Source organism: Anabrus simplex, chromosome 10 (assembly GCF_040414725.1).
Source record: "Anabrus simplex isolate iqAnaSimp1 chromosome 10, ASM4041472v1, whole genome shotgun sequence".
Lineage (NCBI taxonomy): Eukaryota > Metazoa > Arthropoda > Insecta > Orthoptera > Tettigoniidae > Anabrus > Anabrus simplex.
The window spans coordinates 46,533,362-46,549,978 of NC_090274.1; the positions used below are offsets into that span (position 1 = coordinate 46,533,362).

Consider the following 16,617-nt stretch of genomic DNA (forward strand, 5'->3'; position numbering starts at 1 on the left):
TTAGCTTTTATGGTCCAAGTTTCGCATCCGTACAGGAAGATGGAGAACACAAGCGAATGGACTAATATTTTCTTCGTATTCATAGATATTGCTCTATCTTGCCAGATCATCTTTAATTTTGCCATAGCTGTACGTCCCAGAATGATGCGACGTTTGATCTCTTTTTCGCAGCTACTTGTATCCTCAATTATTGAACCAACATAAGGAAACTGACAGAATCTTTGGAGATTGTTCAGGCGCTGTGGCAGCTGAATCTCTGCATCTTTGTTGACAATCATTATTTTGTCTTGCTCAAATGAATTTCCATGCCAACATTGTGACTTTCCTGTTGTACACGATCCATTATCTCGACAAGCTCCCTAGTATAACCCCTAAATATACTCTTAACCATATTAAAGTCCTGTATATGTGATTAGTCCCATGATGATCTGTACACTGCTGGCTACAAGTGTGGTGTCGTCCGCAAAACGGAGGTTATTAATTCTCTTCCCACCAATCGAAAATCCTCCTTCCCAACTGTCGAGGGCATGCCTCACAATATATTCACAATAGATGTTAATTGCTAAAATGATAGTAAATTTCTTTCAACTTACATAGCAATTGAAAACTGTACAGTATCAACTACTTATCATTGTATGTAATAATAAAACTAACAATTCACTGCTCGATACACGACAAATTACTACGGCTGGAAAACACAAAGGGATTCAGCTAGCACAAATCATGAAACCACGCCCACCAACACATAAAAAGACAGAGTATGCCTTTTACAAAGAAAAATATTTCATTACTTATTGTCTCAATATTTGGGTGAAAATGCCAACATTTACAAGCAGTTTCAGGAATTAGTCTCTAGAGTATTTTATAAGAAAATGACCCAAACAGCCTTAGATTTCGTCACATTTTAAAATCTCTCCTATTTTCATCTCGCTCAATTTTGCAAGTTGGCATTTCAATTGCCAAGACGTATTCACGTCAAAATAACTGCTACAAAATGGAGAAACTGACCTGCATGCGCCTTACGGGGTCCACCTCCTCGGAAGCCTTTCTCAACAAGAAAGCGTACTCCATGTACTCCACCATACGCTGGAGGAAGCTCAACGGTTCGTTGAAGATCACCGGCATGGTGATTTTACTCAGTTCTTTGCCGATGCAATTTTTCAACACTGACCAGATGGAGAAGTCATTGCGACTGAACATAGGCACTGGTAGGTTCTGTCTGTAACACAAAGAAACAAATCGCACTGCATCAAAACAAAGCCTGAAAGATGTTTCGAACTGTTCAAATACATGCTCTGGGTTAACTAATGATATCTTATTCGTAAGCTGGAAGTAAAGGGAGAATGTTTGCAGGCATAAAAAGGTGCGAACAACGTCAGGAGGGTACTCGGAATAAGGTGGTGGTACAATCCTCTATTTAACACGAATTGCAGGGAAAATGGAAAAGGCCCGACACTTCGAAGAATGAAGTTATCGGTAAGAGGACAAGGAGCTACGAATGGCGTGAAAATTAAATACTCCCTAAGCTCCGAAACCTAATACCGTCGGGGTCGGAGAAAAGCAAGAGCTGAAAGGCATAACTGTTTATAATGAAGATATATGCAACATAATTCAAAACTATAATTCAGTAATGTATTATGAAACATTTTAATATATACACTGAAATTTAAAAAAAGTTGAAATATTATAACAATAATACAGTAACTATTGGACCCGTACTGCTACGGAGCATTCGTTATAAATAGGTCAGATAACTCATATTGATATGCCTGTTGTAGTCATATTGTTTCGCGTGCCCGTTTTTCAGTACCGGTACATAATGATTGAGTCATCCGTAATGTAGCTCAGAACACTTCTTTCCATAAAATATTCCCTTCGGTCTTATCTGGATCTTAATATTTTCAAATGATCTTGCCCGACGTAGTGCAACATACATTTGGCAGTTACTAAATACTGGTTCGGTTAAGTAGTGACGGAAGTATAATAGACTAATATAACTTGGAAACAACATTCTTTAACCCATGGGTAAATAAAGAAAATATTGAGGTCGTATTATTATTATTATTATTATTATTATTATTATTATTATTATTATTATTGTTATTACGTAGTTGTGTACGAACTTAGTTTGGTACAATCATGATCGTCGTATTTGTGAGGTTATGTCATGAAACATCTGCTGTATAAATATGCGTTTATTTAATGTAAGAACACGTAAATAATAATATATAATTTATTATCACCTGTATATATGATGTATAATCCACTGCAATATTGTCCAACACACTGTGATAAGTCCAGAACAACACTATGTGCGACTAGAATCATGTAGGGAAGTTCCTTACATTGTAAGTAGGCTACTGCAGACTCTCGAAATTACGAGAAAACATGTTGTGTCATATTCTTCTATACTGAGAGTCAACTCAAGACCTTAGCGGTCCCTTTGATGTTAGTCAGACTTCTGGTCGGTGAAAAGGCTTCCGCAGCGCCAAATAGTTCCCTAGGTTTGTTACTTGTTCCTGAAGTCAGAAGCTTCCTTCAGTTTGGTTAGATATTCTGGTGAACTGACTTGATGAATTAAAATTTTTGCCCTGTATAAATATGGAAAATATATCAGAGGTTGTATGTTATTCGGGTTCGTTACCAACTCATATTTCATACGTAGATGGCTATGAATAATTATTGTTCTCAGTGGTGTATGTAGCAAAATAATAATAATTTAATATGATATTGATATCTTATTACACTGTGTACTTAGTAAGTTTGTTCGAGTTCATTCCACTGCTGATAAGTTCGCATAATACGTGGGACGTTGAAGATGGATCCAAGAAAACTGTTGGCAATACTGGCTGCAACAGCGTGTTCACTGTCCAGTATTCATAATGGCTGCCAGCTGTGAGCAAGACGTGTGTGATGCTGTAACGCTAGAGTTCCCTGTGAAATACTTTAAAGCTAACAAAAGTGGAGAAAAATAAAGTAGAAAATCTAAACCAAATTGTTTTAAACGTTTACAGTAGCCTACGAGATTAGAATCCACTGTGGACTGTGGAAGACGTGAAAAAGACCGCGCAGCTGATCGGCGTTTCTGTGTACAGTGTTTACGCCGCTCGCTTGGAATGGAAAACCCAAGTCTCCAGGGAGCTCAGCACTCGCCGTAAATAAAACAGGAAGGGCCTTAACACGGTATGGGAATAGGATCCTTGGCGTATTCGGTAATAATAATAATAATAATAATAATAATAATAATAATAATAATAATAATAATAATAATAATAATGTGTACTTTACTTTATATTCGTAACCGCCCTCTACCTACAGAAATGTTGTCATGAGAGGATCATGAGTTCGGTTTTACCTTCCGAATAACGGGACTACAATATTTACAACATTCCTGGAAGCATTGTATTTTGCAATCCCACTCACGGGTGGGTTTTTCAGCTTTTTAACTGTGAGAAACTGCCACAGACAGTCGTTGCACGAGAGCGGAATCGTATACGTATGTTGTAATTCTCCATGTGCCTCACACAAATCGCTTTTTGAAACAAAAATAAATCTTGCTTCTCTTGCCTCGGAATTCGTCAGTAATCTGTACGTTTTACATGGTCAATAAAGGAATAAATAGGTATGGTACGTAATCAAAGTACAGCTATGTGAAAGGCAGTGATTTCGTTTGATGCTTCACTATTTCAGAATGAAGTACTGTACTTGTCAAATGGACGCACAGCGTTAATGATAAGCTGGTTGTGGCGGAGATGGAGAACCGGTACGAGACGGGAAGGGGGAACAGGGGACGTGCTCACGTGCGGAAGGATACTTTTCCTAAGCTCTTGACTTGAATTTCAGTATAGAAGCTGGCCAGGCAACGTATGTAAAGAGACAGTCTTGAGGATAAAGTTGTTTTAACGAGACTTGTGTGTAAGTCGTGTTAGCCAAGTGTTTGAAGTGAAGTATGTGAGTTGATTATGTTGGTAGGCTGTGACATGCTACTGTAACAGTCAGATTTTTGTTCAAGATGGCAGTTCATTAGTGCGCGTGTGTAAAATATGTAAATAACTTGTAAATAAAACAGTGTACATAATTTTGAAGGATTTTGTGTGCGTCTTTGTGGCTACATCAATACACATCCACGTTCTCAAGATATTCTGTCCCTGCGCTTTATTACTGGTCGTGCAGAAGTCTAGTCGACTTGATGCCTTCCCGTCTATGCGGACGCCGACTGTTTTAAGTTATTAGCAACGTTGAGTATATATTCAGAAGCTAGGGTAGGTTAGATTACCAAAGAAAATCTAGCAGAGAATAATATTCTTCCATCATCTGAGCAAATGTATTATACTCTCTGGCCTGATAGGTGGTAATCTAACATGACTGCATGAAATAACATTACAAAGGATAAAAATCACAAATCAGAATATTAATGAAAGTGCCAATCGCTTAGCAACCTGATAAGTACAGACTATTGCAACTTAGGGTAAGCCTTCGCCTGCAATTACTGGAATGATCATTCAATGATTTCATTTTATGATTCCGTACTCAAAGTTGGCTGAACTTCGAGATCATCAATGGCTCATGATTCACGGACAGGTAATTCCGGAGAGAATAAAAAGAAAAATGAAGGAAATCGGTCCAGTAGAACGGAAGGACGGATTTGCCAAAGCTGCCTTTAGCAAATTATTTTAATATATAAATAATAATAATAATAATAATAAATGTGGCTTGTTCAGCAAATGTTGCTAAAAATCATAGTTACAAGATACATGTGCGAATGTGCAGTCTGTCTTTGCAATCTATTTCCTCTATGAACGTAATACACAGGGTGTTTCAGAACTATACCGACAAAAAAAAAACCAGTCACGGATGCTCTTTTTAAGAACGATGGTGTACTCGGATTGGCGGAGAACATTTTTCTCTTCGATAAAATGACCGGGAGCGCGATTCAAATTGACGAACTAATATTTGCTATGCCAAACCAAAAACCGCTGCCGTGCTCCAGGGAAGAGAAGGGAGAAGTAGGGTGTATGATGGAGACATCCGTTCGACTCTCACAGGATTGTCCTTGTATCTAACAGGCAATATCCACAGCTCGTTTATTAAACAGCCGTAACTGCACACACGATATAAGAACACACTGTAATTAAGACCACACTTGTTAGTCCAGATCATTTCTCCTCTCGTCTGTTGGTCGCAGTAACGGTCTTTATTATTTTACCTGCTGCCCCACGATTGTGTATTCCTCTGGAATGAAATACTGAACGAAGGAAACAATACACTCAATGGTTTGATGCCAGCTGATGTTCAATGTGCCCCTCCCCCCTCGTACTGCGATGCACAGTTCACAACGGTGTGGTAGTGACCTTTGGACTCTGTTCAAGATGTATGGTGAGTCGCGAACGACCTGGAAAGCTGCCCGGTTTCTTGGTAACAGTTCATCTCTTTCTACGGGGTTCGCATAGTATTCAGTTTGAGCAGAACAAACTATACACTGCCTACTAGAGCTGGGAAGCGACTATGCGAAACGAACGAGCATTACCTCTGTCTCCTTCTTCCCACTTCTCCTCCCTTCCCTTCCCTTCCCTTCCCTTCCCTTCCCTCCTATGACGCAAAGCAACAGGCAGTGGCTAGCTCTCTCGCATAGCAAATACGAGCGCTCGGAAGTAAAAAAAAAAAAAAAAAAAAAACCATTTTCTCCGCCATTCCGATTCACTGTTCTTAACACGAAAAGCATCCCTGATGTTTTTGTCGATATAGTTTTGAAACGTCCTGTATAACTACGGTAGAAAAACAAGTTTAATAGATTAATTGTCCTTTCAACAAATAAGAAAACTGACAATTTTAGAAGAGAAAACAGAACGACAAAGCCCCTTCGAAATAAAAGTGAACTTGACAAATTTAAACAGCATATATGGGTTTTGAAGTAGCCTTCAATCATCATCATCATCATCATCATCAGTGTTCTGCCATACGGCAAGTCTTCACATGGCAGCTCTCCACGCAATCCTGTCTCTTGCCACCCTCTTTGTTTCCTCATACTTGTATTCTATCCTGATACTGTCCAGCATCTGATATCTTCTCCGTCCTCTTTGTCTTTTTCCATTTACCGTTCCTTCTATAGCATCTATAAGCAAGCAATCTCTCTTCATCCAATGACCAATCCAATTGTGCTTTCTCCTCTTGATTACTTTTAATATATTTCTCTCTTCCCCAACTCTTCTCAAGACTTCTTCATTCTTTACCTTTTCTGTCCATTGTATACTTTCCATTTTCCTCCAAATCCACATCTCAAATGCTTCCGGTCTTCTTTCGTCTTTTCTCAATGTCCAAGTCTCAGCTCCATACAAAGCACTTCACGAATCGCTTCCTCAAGTCTCTATCCATGCCCCCACAAAAAAGTCTGCTCTTGTTATTAAATGCTTCCTTCGCAATCGCAGTACGAGTTTCCACCTCTCGACTGCACATCATGTCGTCTGTTATTACACTTCCCAAGTATTTGAAAGCATCCTCCTGTTCTATTATTTCCTGCCCTAACTTTATAGTTGTCTTCACTTTTCTTCTGCTTATCACCACACATTTTGTCTTTTTCTTATTAATTCTCATTCCAAATTCTTCACAGACAGCATTTAGATCTGTTAGCATCGATACCATAGTTCGTTCACACTCTGCCATTATGACCATGTCATCAGCAAATCTAATACATTCTATTCTCCTACCACCAACTTTCACTCCTCTTTTTCCATTCATGCATTTCTGGATAATCTCTTCCAAATAGATGTTAAAAAGTATGGGCGAGAGACAGCAGCCTTGTCTTACTCCCCTTCTAATTGTAGTTTCCTCTGTCATCTCATTCCCTATCTGCACTCTTATCTTCTGCTGTAGATACAGATTCTTGATCAGCCTTCTCTCCTTCCAGTCGACTCCGTTCCTGCTTAGAATGTCCATTAACTTCTTCCACTGTACTCTTTCAATAAATTAGAAATATTATAAAAAACAAGCATTTGCAAAATAAACATCCGAATTTAACCTATAAAATCTGTGCCGTCTTTAAATGTTTCTCTACAAATATAGTTAAATTTACTGAAAACATAAATGGAAATATTAATTTTGGTGATGCATACAACTGTTCGTTTTTTATGTTCTTAATACATTTTGCACCATAAAAGTCTATTTCAATGAACGTACAATATGTTCATGTTATGAAGTCGCGGGGAGTTCTTTCAAAAAAGGAATCAAACCTCTAAGTATGTTTAATACTTACAATGACAATATACTGTTACCTCCATTTTTAAACAAATGACAAATCTTCTGCGCACTGCACGCGCGTGTTAAAGCGTATTCTGTCCAACAGACCGCTATGAATTTACCTTTTCGCTTCACCCGTTGGAACAATATTTCAAATTTTTCTGTCTAAAATCTATTTGAAAGTAAAAACTATTAATATACATAGTTTTGGTTTTTGGACCCCACCCTTCAATTCTAACCCCCACCGTAAATAATTCCAGAATACGGCCTTGCTAAGCCAGGTACATTGCTGTGGCTTTGCTTGCGCCTTAACTGCGGATATCGCCATCTAGCCTTTACGGCACGAACTACTAGAAGTCGGCTGCTCTGGACTCCTTCCGCGCTCATGCCGTTAGCTCAAGGAGCGTTAGCCCACCAATATCGTAAACTACAGATTGTAAGACGTATGTTCTTAGCGACTTTGCGTTGTTTTGGGATGCCCTATCCACCCCCAGTTACTTCCCACGTGTTTGGGAAGACCTTGTATAATAACACAATAATAAAATAATTATAGAATTTTGATGAACGAAAATACGTTCAGTTTTAATGTGCAGAGTAACAATATTATTCCGCAGGGAATTTAGTTAAAATGCACGGACATTACGATTCGCTTGTAGGGTAAATACCTCAGAAGTGTTGACAACACTGATCTCGGGGCACGGAACATAGCGATAACTGATCTACATAGTCTGTGGTAGACAAATACAAACTTTACCTGTGGTGAGACGGCTTCTGGATCTCCGGTGTTTTCTTTCGTTCGTATTTGAAGCAGAAACTCGCTCCAAGTTCTGTCTGTGAGAGGTTGCCCCCTGTAGAGTGACAGAACGACCCTTTCTTGGACACAGTATTTCCCATGCATACAGCTGCGGGACATAATCGAGGTTGGAGCGTCGATCGAACACCTAAGCAGCTGCACCATTGTACGAACTTTTTAATTACTAAGCAACGTCCTTGACAATGTTGCACAAACTATTCTTAGAGACTAGTTTTTCCAGCTGAAAATATTTATCTCGAGGATTACATTTTAACACTTAACCGAAGGCTTGTGCATGCCGTTTGTAACAAAAACCACTCGTCTTAAGAGACTACTCCACTTTCCATGTATGATTTTCCATTCATATAGAGTAATTACCTTTATTAACATACATACATACATACATACATACATACATTATCATTATAGACTTATGCCTTTCAGCGTTCAGTCTGCAAGCCTCTGAGAATTTACTAAACGTCGCCACAATCCTCGATTTGCAACTAGTGTTGTGGCCTCCTTTAGTTCTATACCTCTTATCTTTAAATCGTTAGAAACAGAGTCTAACCATCGTCGTCTTGGTCTCCCTCTACTTCTCTTACCCTCCATAACAGAGTCCATTATTCTCCTAGGTAACCTATCCTCCTCCATTCGCCTCACATGACCCCACCACCGAAGCCGGTTTATGCGTACAGCTTCATCCATCGAGTTCATTCCTAAATTTGCCTTTATCTCCTCATTCCGAGTTCCCTCCTGCCATTGTTCCCACCTATTTGTACCAGCAATCATTCTTGCTACTTTCATGTCTTACTTCTAACTTATGAATAAAATATCCTGAGTCCACCCAGCTTTCGCTCCCGTAAAGCAAAGTTGGTCTGAAAACAGACCGATGTAAAGATAGTTTCGTCTGGGAGCTGACTTCCTTCTTACAGAATACTGCTGATCGCAACTGCGAGCTCACTGCATTAGCTTTACTACACCTTGATTCAATCTCACTTACTATATTACCACCCTGAGAAAACACACAACCTAAATACTTGAAATTATCGACCTGTTCTAGCTTTGTATCACCAATCTGACATTCGATTCTGTTGAATTTCTTACCTACTGACAGCAATTTAGTCTTCGAGAGGCTAATTTTCATACCATACTCATTGCACCTATTTTCAAGTTCCAAGATATTAGACTGCAGGCTTTTGGCACAGTCTGCCATTAAGACCAAGTCGTCAGCATAGGCCAAACTGCTTACTACATTTCCACCTAACTGAATTCCTCCCTGCCATTTTATACCTTTCAGCATATGATCCATGTAAACTACAAACAGCGAAGGTGAAAGATTACACCCTTGTCTAACTCCTGTAAGTACCTTTAATAAGACATTATGAAATAAATATCAGGTTATCAGTTAGTTGTTAAACAATACACATTCGGAGACAGATGAAATAATTGTGAATTGAACTGTTCTCATAATTTGTGTCTGCTATATAATATACAGCGTGTCCGGCTTAAATGTATAATAAAATAAAAGTTAATACCAGAGCGAATCAAAACGTTCCAACAACTTCCAAGTTATGGCCATTTATGGCACCATCTACACCTGCGCAACACGGCTATGATAACGTAAGTTCACTTTCACACATAGTCCCCAAGAGACTAAACATTTCTCGGAACGGTCAACCAACGTTTCGATTCCGGATGCGTAGAATATACCTCCAGTGCTATGTAACCACTTGGAGCCAAGTGCTTTCACCTCTTCGTTTCGGAATCGTCGTCCACCGAGATCCTTTCTCAGCTTAACGAATACATGATTAGTCGCATGGCGCTAAGTCTCGACTGTATGGAGGATATTACCATACCTCCCACTTGAATCGCTGTAGCAGTTAGGAAGTTTGGCAGGTCGTGTGGGGAGCTGAGTTATCGTGCAACAAAAATCACACCGGCGCCCAATTTTCCCCGCCGCTTTTCTGTAGTTGTCTTACGCTACCGGTTCAACGTTTGGCAAAACTAAGCCGAGTTAACCGTCGTGCTTTCGGCATAAATTCCACGTGCACCACGCCCTTAATGTCAAAGAACACTGTCGCAATTACCTTTCCTGCTGAAGGTTGGACCTTGGCTTTCTTCTGTGCTGGTGATGTGGTGTGCACCCATTCCATCGATTTTCTCATTGTTTCGGGGGTGAATTGGTGGAACCACGTTTCATTCCCTGTGATGATACGCCGCAGAAACTCGTTGCCCTCCACAGAATACCGTTGCAAAAATGCCAGTGGCGAATGGAAACTTGTCCCTTGTGAACATCGGTGAGCAGACGTGGGACCCATCTTTGACAGTTTACGAAGTCCAAGGTGCTGGTGAACAGTGGAGAACACACTGCCACACGACATGTTCAGCATCCTGGCAATTTCCTGCAGTGTTATGCGCCGATTCTCTCTAATGATCTCATCCACACGGTCAACATTTGTAACGGTACTGGACGTTGCGGGTCTGCCTTCGTGATACTCATCCGTGAGATCCGTCCGTCTAGCGTTAAATTACTTACACCACTTTACAATACCTGGGCGAAAATTTGCACGCTCACCATATTTCATGATGAATGTCCGTGCAATTGAGCCGTTTGGCCGATATAAATCTGATCATTGCACGTACCTCTAATTTGGAGTGAACATCCAGTTGACGCGCCGCACAACCTGGCCCGCTCAGCACACACAACACGACGGGATACCACACCACCTTCCTATCGGACGTTACTGTAGCTCCGCATTGGTCACGGTCACGACACACAGCGTGCTCTCGCAGCGAGCTAGCCTAACTTTATTTTTGATTCGCTCTCGTATCGTGGGAAGCAATAGGGATAATCAATGGCGGTTTGGTTCTACAAGCAGACGAACTCAATATGTTTCTTCACATACCTAATCCGCCTTTGCTGGCAGGACCTAGTGCTTACAGTGCACTATGTCTTCTAGTATAGGCTAGAGCAGTTTTGTTACTTTCATAGATCTGTCTGTCTTATCCTTCGCTTTGACAATATGAAAGTGACTGAGGTATGAGCGATGCTAGTAATGCCAATCCTTATGCAGCCGATCCCTGCTATGAATGGTGTGAAAATGTTGCTCACAGGGTCGGTTGGTGTATGCATTTCAGTGGGCTTGGCAGACTGATATGTAATAGCAACTCTGGCTCGGTGAGGAATGTTACGGGAAACTATCTCACTCCTCATTTTCCTTGTACGCCTCTTTAGTGATGCCTAGGCCATCTATGACAGCTAATGGCAGAGCTGTTGAGGATCCCACCAGCGGCATCGCTGACGGACTGAACATACATACATCCAACTCATATCTATTCTGCGAGGAATTTCTGCACGCTGGTTGTTTTTTCCAAGTTTTATCTTGTGTCCAAGATAGATGTACTCATCGACAGCTTCTACAGTATATATTGGTTTCCCATTGTACGTGGTTGACTGTCTGGGCTTAATATTTTCGTTTTACCAATGTTCATTTCCAAACCAATCTTAGCAGAGGCAGTTTTTAATTCCTGGATCATGTTTTCTAGCTCTTCTACATTTTCACTTATGAGCACAATGTCATCAGCAAAACGCAGGTGGTTCAAATATAACCCGTTGATTTTTATTCCTTTATTATCCCAATGAAGGGGTTTGAATACATCTTCCAAGGCAAGGGTAAAAACCTGTGGAGGGATTGTGTCACCTTGGAGAACTCCTTTGCCAACTGGGATTCTAATGGTGATGGGGTCTTCATCCACTCTGACTACTGTTTTCTAATGTTGATACTCTTAAATAATGATGATGCTTGCTGTTTAAAGGGGCCTAACATCGAGGTCATCAGCCCCTAATGGTACGAAATGAAATAACAAAAAGTTCAAAAATCCACTGACCAAAATAAATAAAAATGTCATGAAAAATGAATGGATGGACATGAACCCAAAAAAAGCAAAAACAAACAAGAAACAAACAAACAAAAAACAGTGGATCCGACTCAAAAACGGTCATAAATAATAGTATTACTGACCAAGGGACCACTTATAAAGCACAGTCCCGAATCGATTATGCTTGATGTCTAAAGGGGTCCAAAAACCAGGTCTAAGGCCCCTCAGTATGGTACATGTCGCGAGTAAAGTAGAACAATGAAATTTCTCAAGCTGCGGTAATAATCAAAGGTAGCGTAAACTCACGGTGTTCCAAACATTAAGGTACTACTCATAAGTATTGTACGTCGTAAAGGGAACGCAGACCTATGGTGTTTCTCACACAATGGCGCCACTCATAGCCAACGTAAACCGATGAGGTTCCTCACCTAGGTGTACTAATCACGGTCGCCGGCATTCCCGTGGTGTTCCTCACGTAGTGGGTACTAATCACTGGCAACGCAGGCCCGCGGTGTCGCTCATATAGTGGTACAACTCACAAGCAACGCCCAGACCCGTGGTGTTGCTCACATGGGTACGACTCACGGGTACTGGAAACCCACACTGAACCCCGCCTGAGTGCTACGAATCACAAAACTATGCAGTACCTAACAGAGTGGTAGTACTCGCAAGTAAAAGCGACCCATGGTGTTCCGCGCGTGATGGTACTAATCAAAAGTAGTTTCATAGTTCTAATACAATCAGCCCCTGCCTCCCCCACCCACAGGGGGTGTGTGTTTGGTCCGCGAGAGGTATTTTATTTCCCTCAAGTCCGCCGGCAAGCCGGTTAGGACCCCCCCACCCCTATCCACCACCTGGGACGCGCCACGTGGGAGTATCACCTCTCCCTCTGCTACGCCAGCGTAGTAGGTTCGTGGATACTATTAAATAAATTGAAGGCATAATCAAAATACGTAGGCAAGTCAATAAATATCTGCAATTTTTCTCCGATTGTCTTTAGGTTGGCTCTATGGCGTTGTGTACTCACCAGCCGCTAGAGGGCACCGTTGTCTACGTCTATGGTAGGTTTCAGCGTTATCAGATCAGTACAGCTTGCACTGTTGCGACATGAAGATGGCCGCGCCATTCTCTGTCTTCATCAAGGAACGAACAGCGTTCCGTAATCCGTTTTCTTGTGGTCTAAGGGTGTGCCAGGAGCGTAAATTCATAGGAGACTTTCACCACAATACGGGGACAATGTTTTGCCACAGCGAAGTGTTTACCAGTGGATTGAACAGTTCAAAAGGGGGTCGCACGAGCGTAAAGGATGAGGAAAGATCCGAACGTCCATCTGCAGCCGTAAATGATGCCAATAGTGAACAAATGCGTGATATGATCCTGAATAACAGACGAGTAACTTTTTGACGTGGGAAACCATATGCAGATTAGCTCCAATCCACAGGTGATGGAAGCGGTGTATACGTGGCTTGCTGCGCAACCGAAAACCTTTTTTGCAGAGGGTATCAGAAAGCTAATGAAACGGTGGACTATGTGCATTGAAAAGCAGGGCGACTATGTTGGAAAATATTATACCGGTATATAAAAAGTGTGCACTCTTTTTGTGCTATATTATATAAAAATTGATTGCTGATACTTATTGACTTGCCCTCGTACTTCAATATTTAAAAATATTATGCAATGTAAATCCCTCAGTATATTACGAAATGCATCGTAACTAATTTCCCGTAGCCTTCACGTTCAGAAAATGCAACAAATAAATGTTACTAAATAAAGTCAATACAGAATCTGCCTCTAAATCCGTATTAAGTAACGCACGTAAATTTTTTATCGTGATGTGCAGTGTGACACCAAGTACTTCTCCATGTTATCCATTATAATGTTTCGGCGTTGATCCGATAAAATACTGGCTGATATATCTTCCCGGTGATCTTGTTCGTCACTAATGATCTTACAAACAGATACAGAGCTTGAATAACCTAGATTTTATTTCAAGATTGCATGGTGTTTGTTGAAAACTCCGACCAATGAAAGGCACCTAGCTATCCCAGATTCTGAGAAAGGATTATTGCTAATTTATGCAGTTTTGGCACTCGGACCTACTGTATTTCAAAGAAAAATTTGATGAGGCTTCTTGTTTAAAGGGGCCTAACATATAGGTCATCGGCCCCTAATGGTACGAAATGAGACGAAATGTAATGAAAATTAAAAGTCCAAAATCATCCACAGACCAGAATTCAAAACGTGATGAAGAATGAATGGGTGAATATGAATGTAAAACAATCCGTGGATCCGACCCGCAATGCCCCACATTCCCAGAAACTACCGTAAAACAATAGTATTGCTGACCAAGGCACTGCTTCTAAAGCACAATCCTGAATCGATGCTGCTTGTTCTCCAAAGGGGTCCAAATTCCAAGTCATCGGCCCCACACAATGGTACTTACCGCTAGTAAAGTAGAACCATGGTATTTGTCATGTTGCGATACTAATCAAAAGTAGCGTAGACTCGTGGTATTCCACATATTATGGTTCTACTCACAAGTAATGTAATACGCACACGTAACTCAGACCTATGGTGTTTCCTACATTGCGGCGCCACTTACCTATGATGATCCTCACATGGCTGTACTAATCACAGGGGCTCGTACTATCCCGTGATGTTCCTCACATAGTGGGTACTAATCATAGGCAACGCCCAGAACCGTGGTGTTGCGCATCTACTGGTACTAATCACGGGTACTATAAATCCCACCCTAATTCACTCTCTGTTGCTACTAATCACAAACCTATTGTGTACGAAATATAGTGGTACCACTCGCAAGTAAAGGCGACCCGTGGTGTTCCCCGCGTGATGGTACAAATTACAAGTAGTCTCTCATAGTTATAATTCGATCACCTCTTTGTCGCCCCTTTTAGTAGCCTGTTACGACAGGCAGGGGATAATACCGAAGGTGTATTCTTCGTCTGCGTCCCCTACCCACATGGGGTAAGAAAAATTTGTATGAAATCCCAATTTTAAAGCGAACTTTAGCTATTGAAACAGGCCTATATTACTGTACATACGAGATGAAAATCGCCAATTATATACTGTAACTATTGCCTGAAAATTAAACGTGCTGACAATTTCTAATTTTTTTAAAAGTAATTACGTAGATATGTATAAAAATGTTAAATTCTTCACACTAAGAATATGTAAAAAATATCTAAAATGAAGTATAAGCATATCAGAATTCACATTAGAATTTACTTTTTCAGTTTCTACAAGCAAAGGAATGGAATATGCAATTACATAAGTATCCAGGCCCTCATGATAGGTCACTAACAAGCCAAGTTTTGAAATACAGTCATTACTGATTGAAAAATATTTCCAACGCTTTCGCCGATTTTTTCGAAACAAGGGACTGCGGATCTTATTTTGCATCAAACGCACTCTCGTAAATTATTTATTTACAAAACCTCCCTCATTGGAAGGTTACCACAATGGACAAAGCATAACGAAACAAATTTATAATTTTAATTTACAATAATTTTGTTGATTACATTATTTTCATTATGTCTTTCAACTGTAAGAGTTATAGCACGTAGCAATGATTTGTCAGTCATGAAACTGAACCTCGTAAAGCTAACGGACATAGTTTGTAGTTCCCGAACTTCTAAATTAAACTGCTTCCAAAAATCCATAATGAATCGAGGAATATTCCCTCGAGCTCCTATCATTAATCCTATCACTATGATGTCCTTCAATCCAAATTTATCTTTATTATACATTATGGCCAGTTGATAAGCAACTCCCAACTTAATCCCTTCACATCCTATTTTGTTAAAAAAAGTGTTCATGGTCAGCTGCGCCCCAATAAACTGCACTAGCGTTCCCATTTGAAAACCTTGTGTTCACAATGAGCCATGACCCAATCAACTACACTAGCGTTGCGTAGTGAAGGAACTTATCAACCAGCTCCAGTCGTCACACTACTTTTTATTTCTATTCGTCCTGCTATGGGTTTTATCTGCTCTATCCACCATGATTAACTCAATTGTTTCACTCCTCCGGATTAAATCGACGTATTCAATGTCAGCCTCAATTCGCTCACATTCATTAACTTTTGCGTGTATAGTCTGAAGTTTTAGTCATATACAAAACAGGAATGACCCCGGGCGGAATAATGGACTGCCTCATTATTTAATCACACTGACAACAATGACGGTGTAGTTCCTGTTTTGGCCACTACATGTACTGAAAAAGTATCAACCGTTCGCGAATGCCAGACTTAAACACTTGAAGAAGCTTCATACTGTGTTAGCGCCCTTTCTTGTTTCTTCTTCCACATGTACGGCCTGCCAGTATTGTGACATGCACTTTGAATACAAAATACCTAACAGATGCAAACAGAACTAATCTGGGACAGGCCAACTTGGGTAGAGGAAAGTTCTGTGCATAGTCAAACTCCTATACGATTTTCTTCATTCGGCCTCAATAGATCTTTCTTTAATGTTGCAAATTTAGTAGCTTTCCTTTCATATAACGCTGCATCCGCTGTTTAGGTTTCTTTGAGGCTAGTTTCATAACAACATAACATGTCTTACACACAACCGTTCGTGGTAATGGAAGTGAAAACTTATTCAAATATTTTGCGTACAGCATGTTTCGTATGTTACTGATTTATCAGTCACCCCGGTTACCATGGAGTTGTGATCACACATAAGTTCATGGAA

The 16,617-nt window shown here is 40.4% G+C and overlaps 1 protein-coding gene across 3 annotated transcripts in view; it reads right to left on the bottom strand.

Annotated features, from left to right (window-relative positions):
• The window catches only part of LOC136882025 (oxysterol-binding protein-related protein 2), a 495,565-nt gene that overhangs the window by 110,257 nt on the left and 368,691 nt on the right, over positions 1–16,617 (bottom strand). For all 3 annotated transcript variants that reach the window (XM_068229471.1, XM_067154531.2, XM_067154530.2), the window contains one exon: positions 1,009–1,219. In XM_068229471.1, the coding sequence (XP_068085572.1) occupies positions 1,009–1,219 (211 nt within the window). The remainder of the gene's footprint in view (positions 1–1,008; positions 1,220–16,617) is intronic.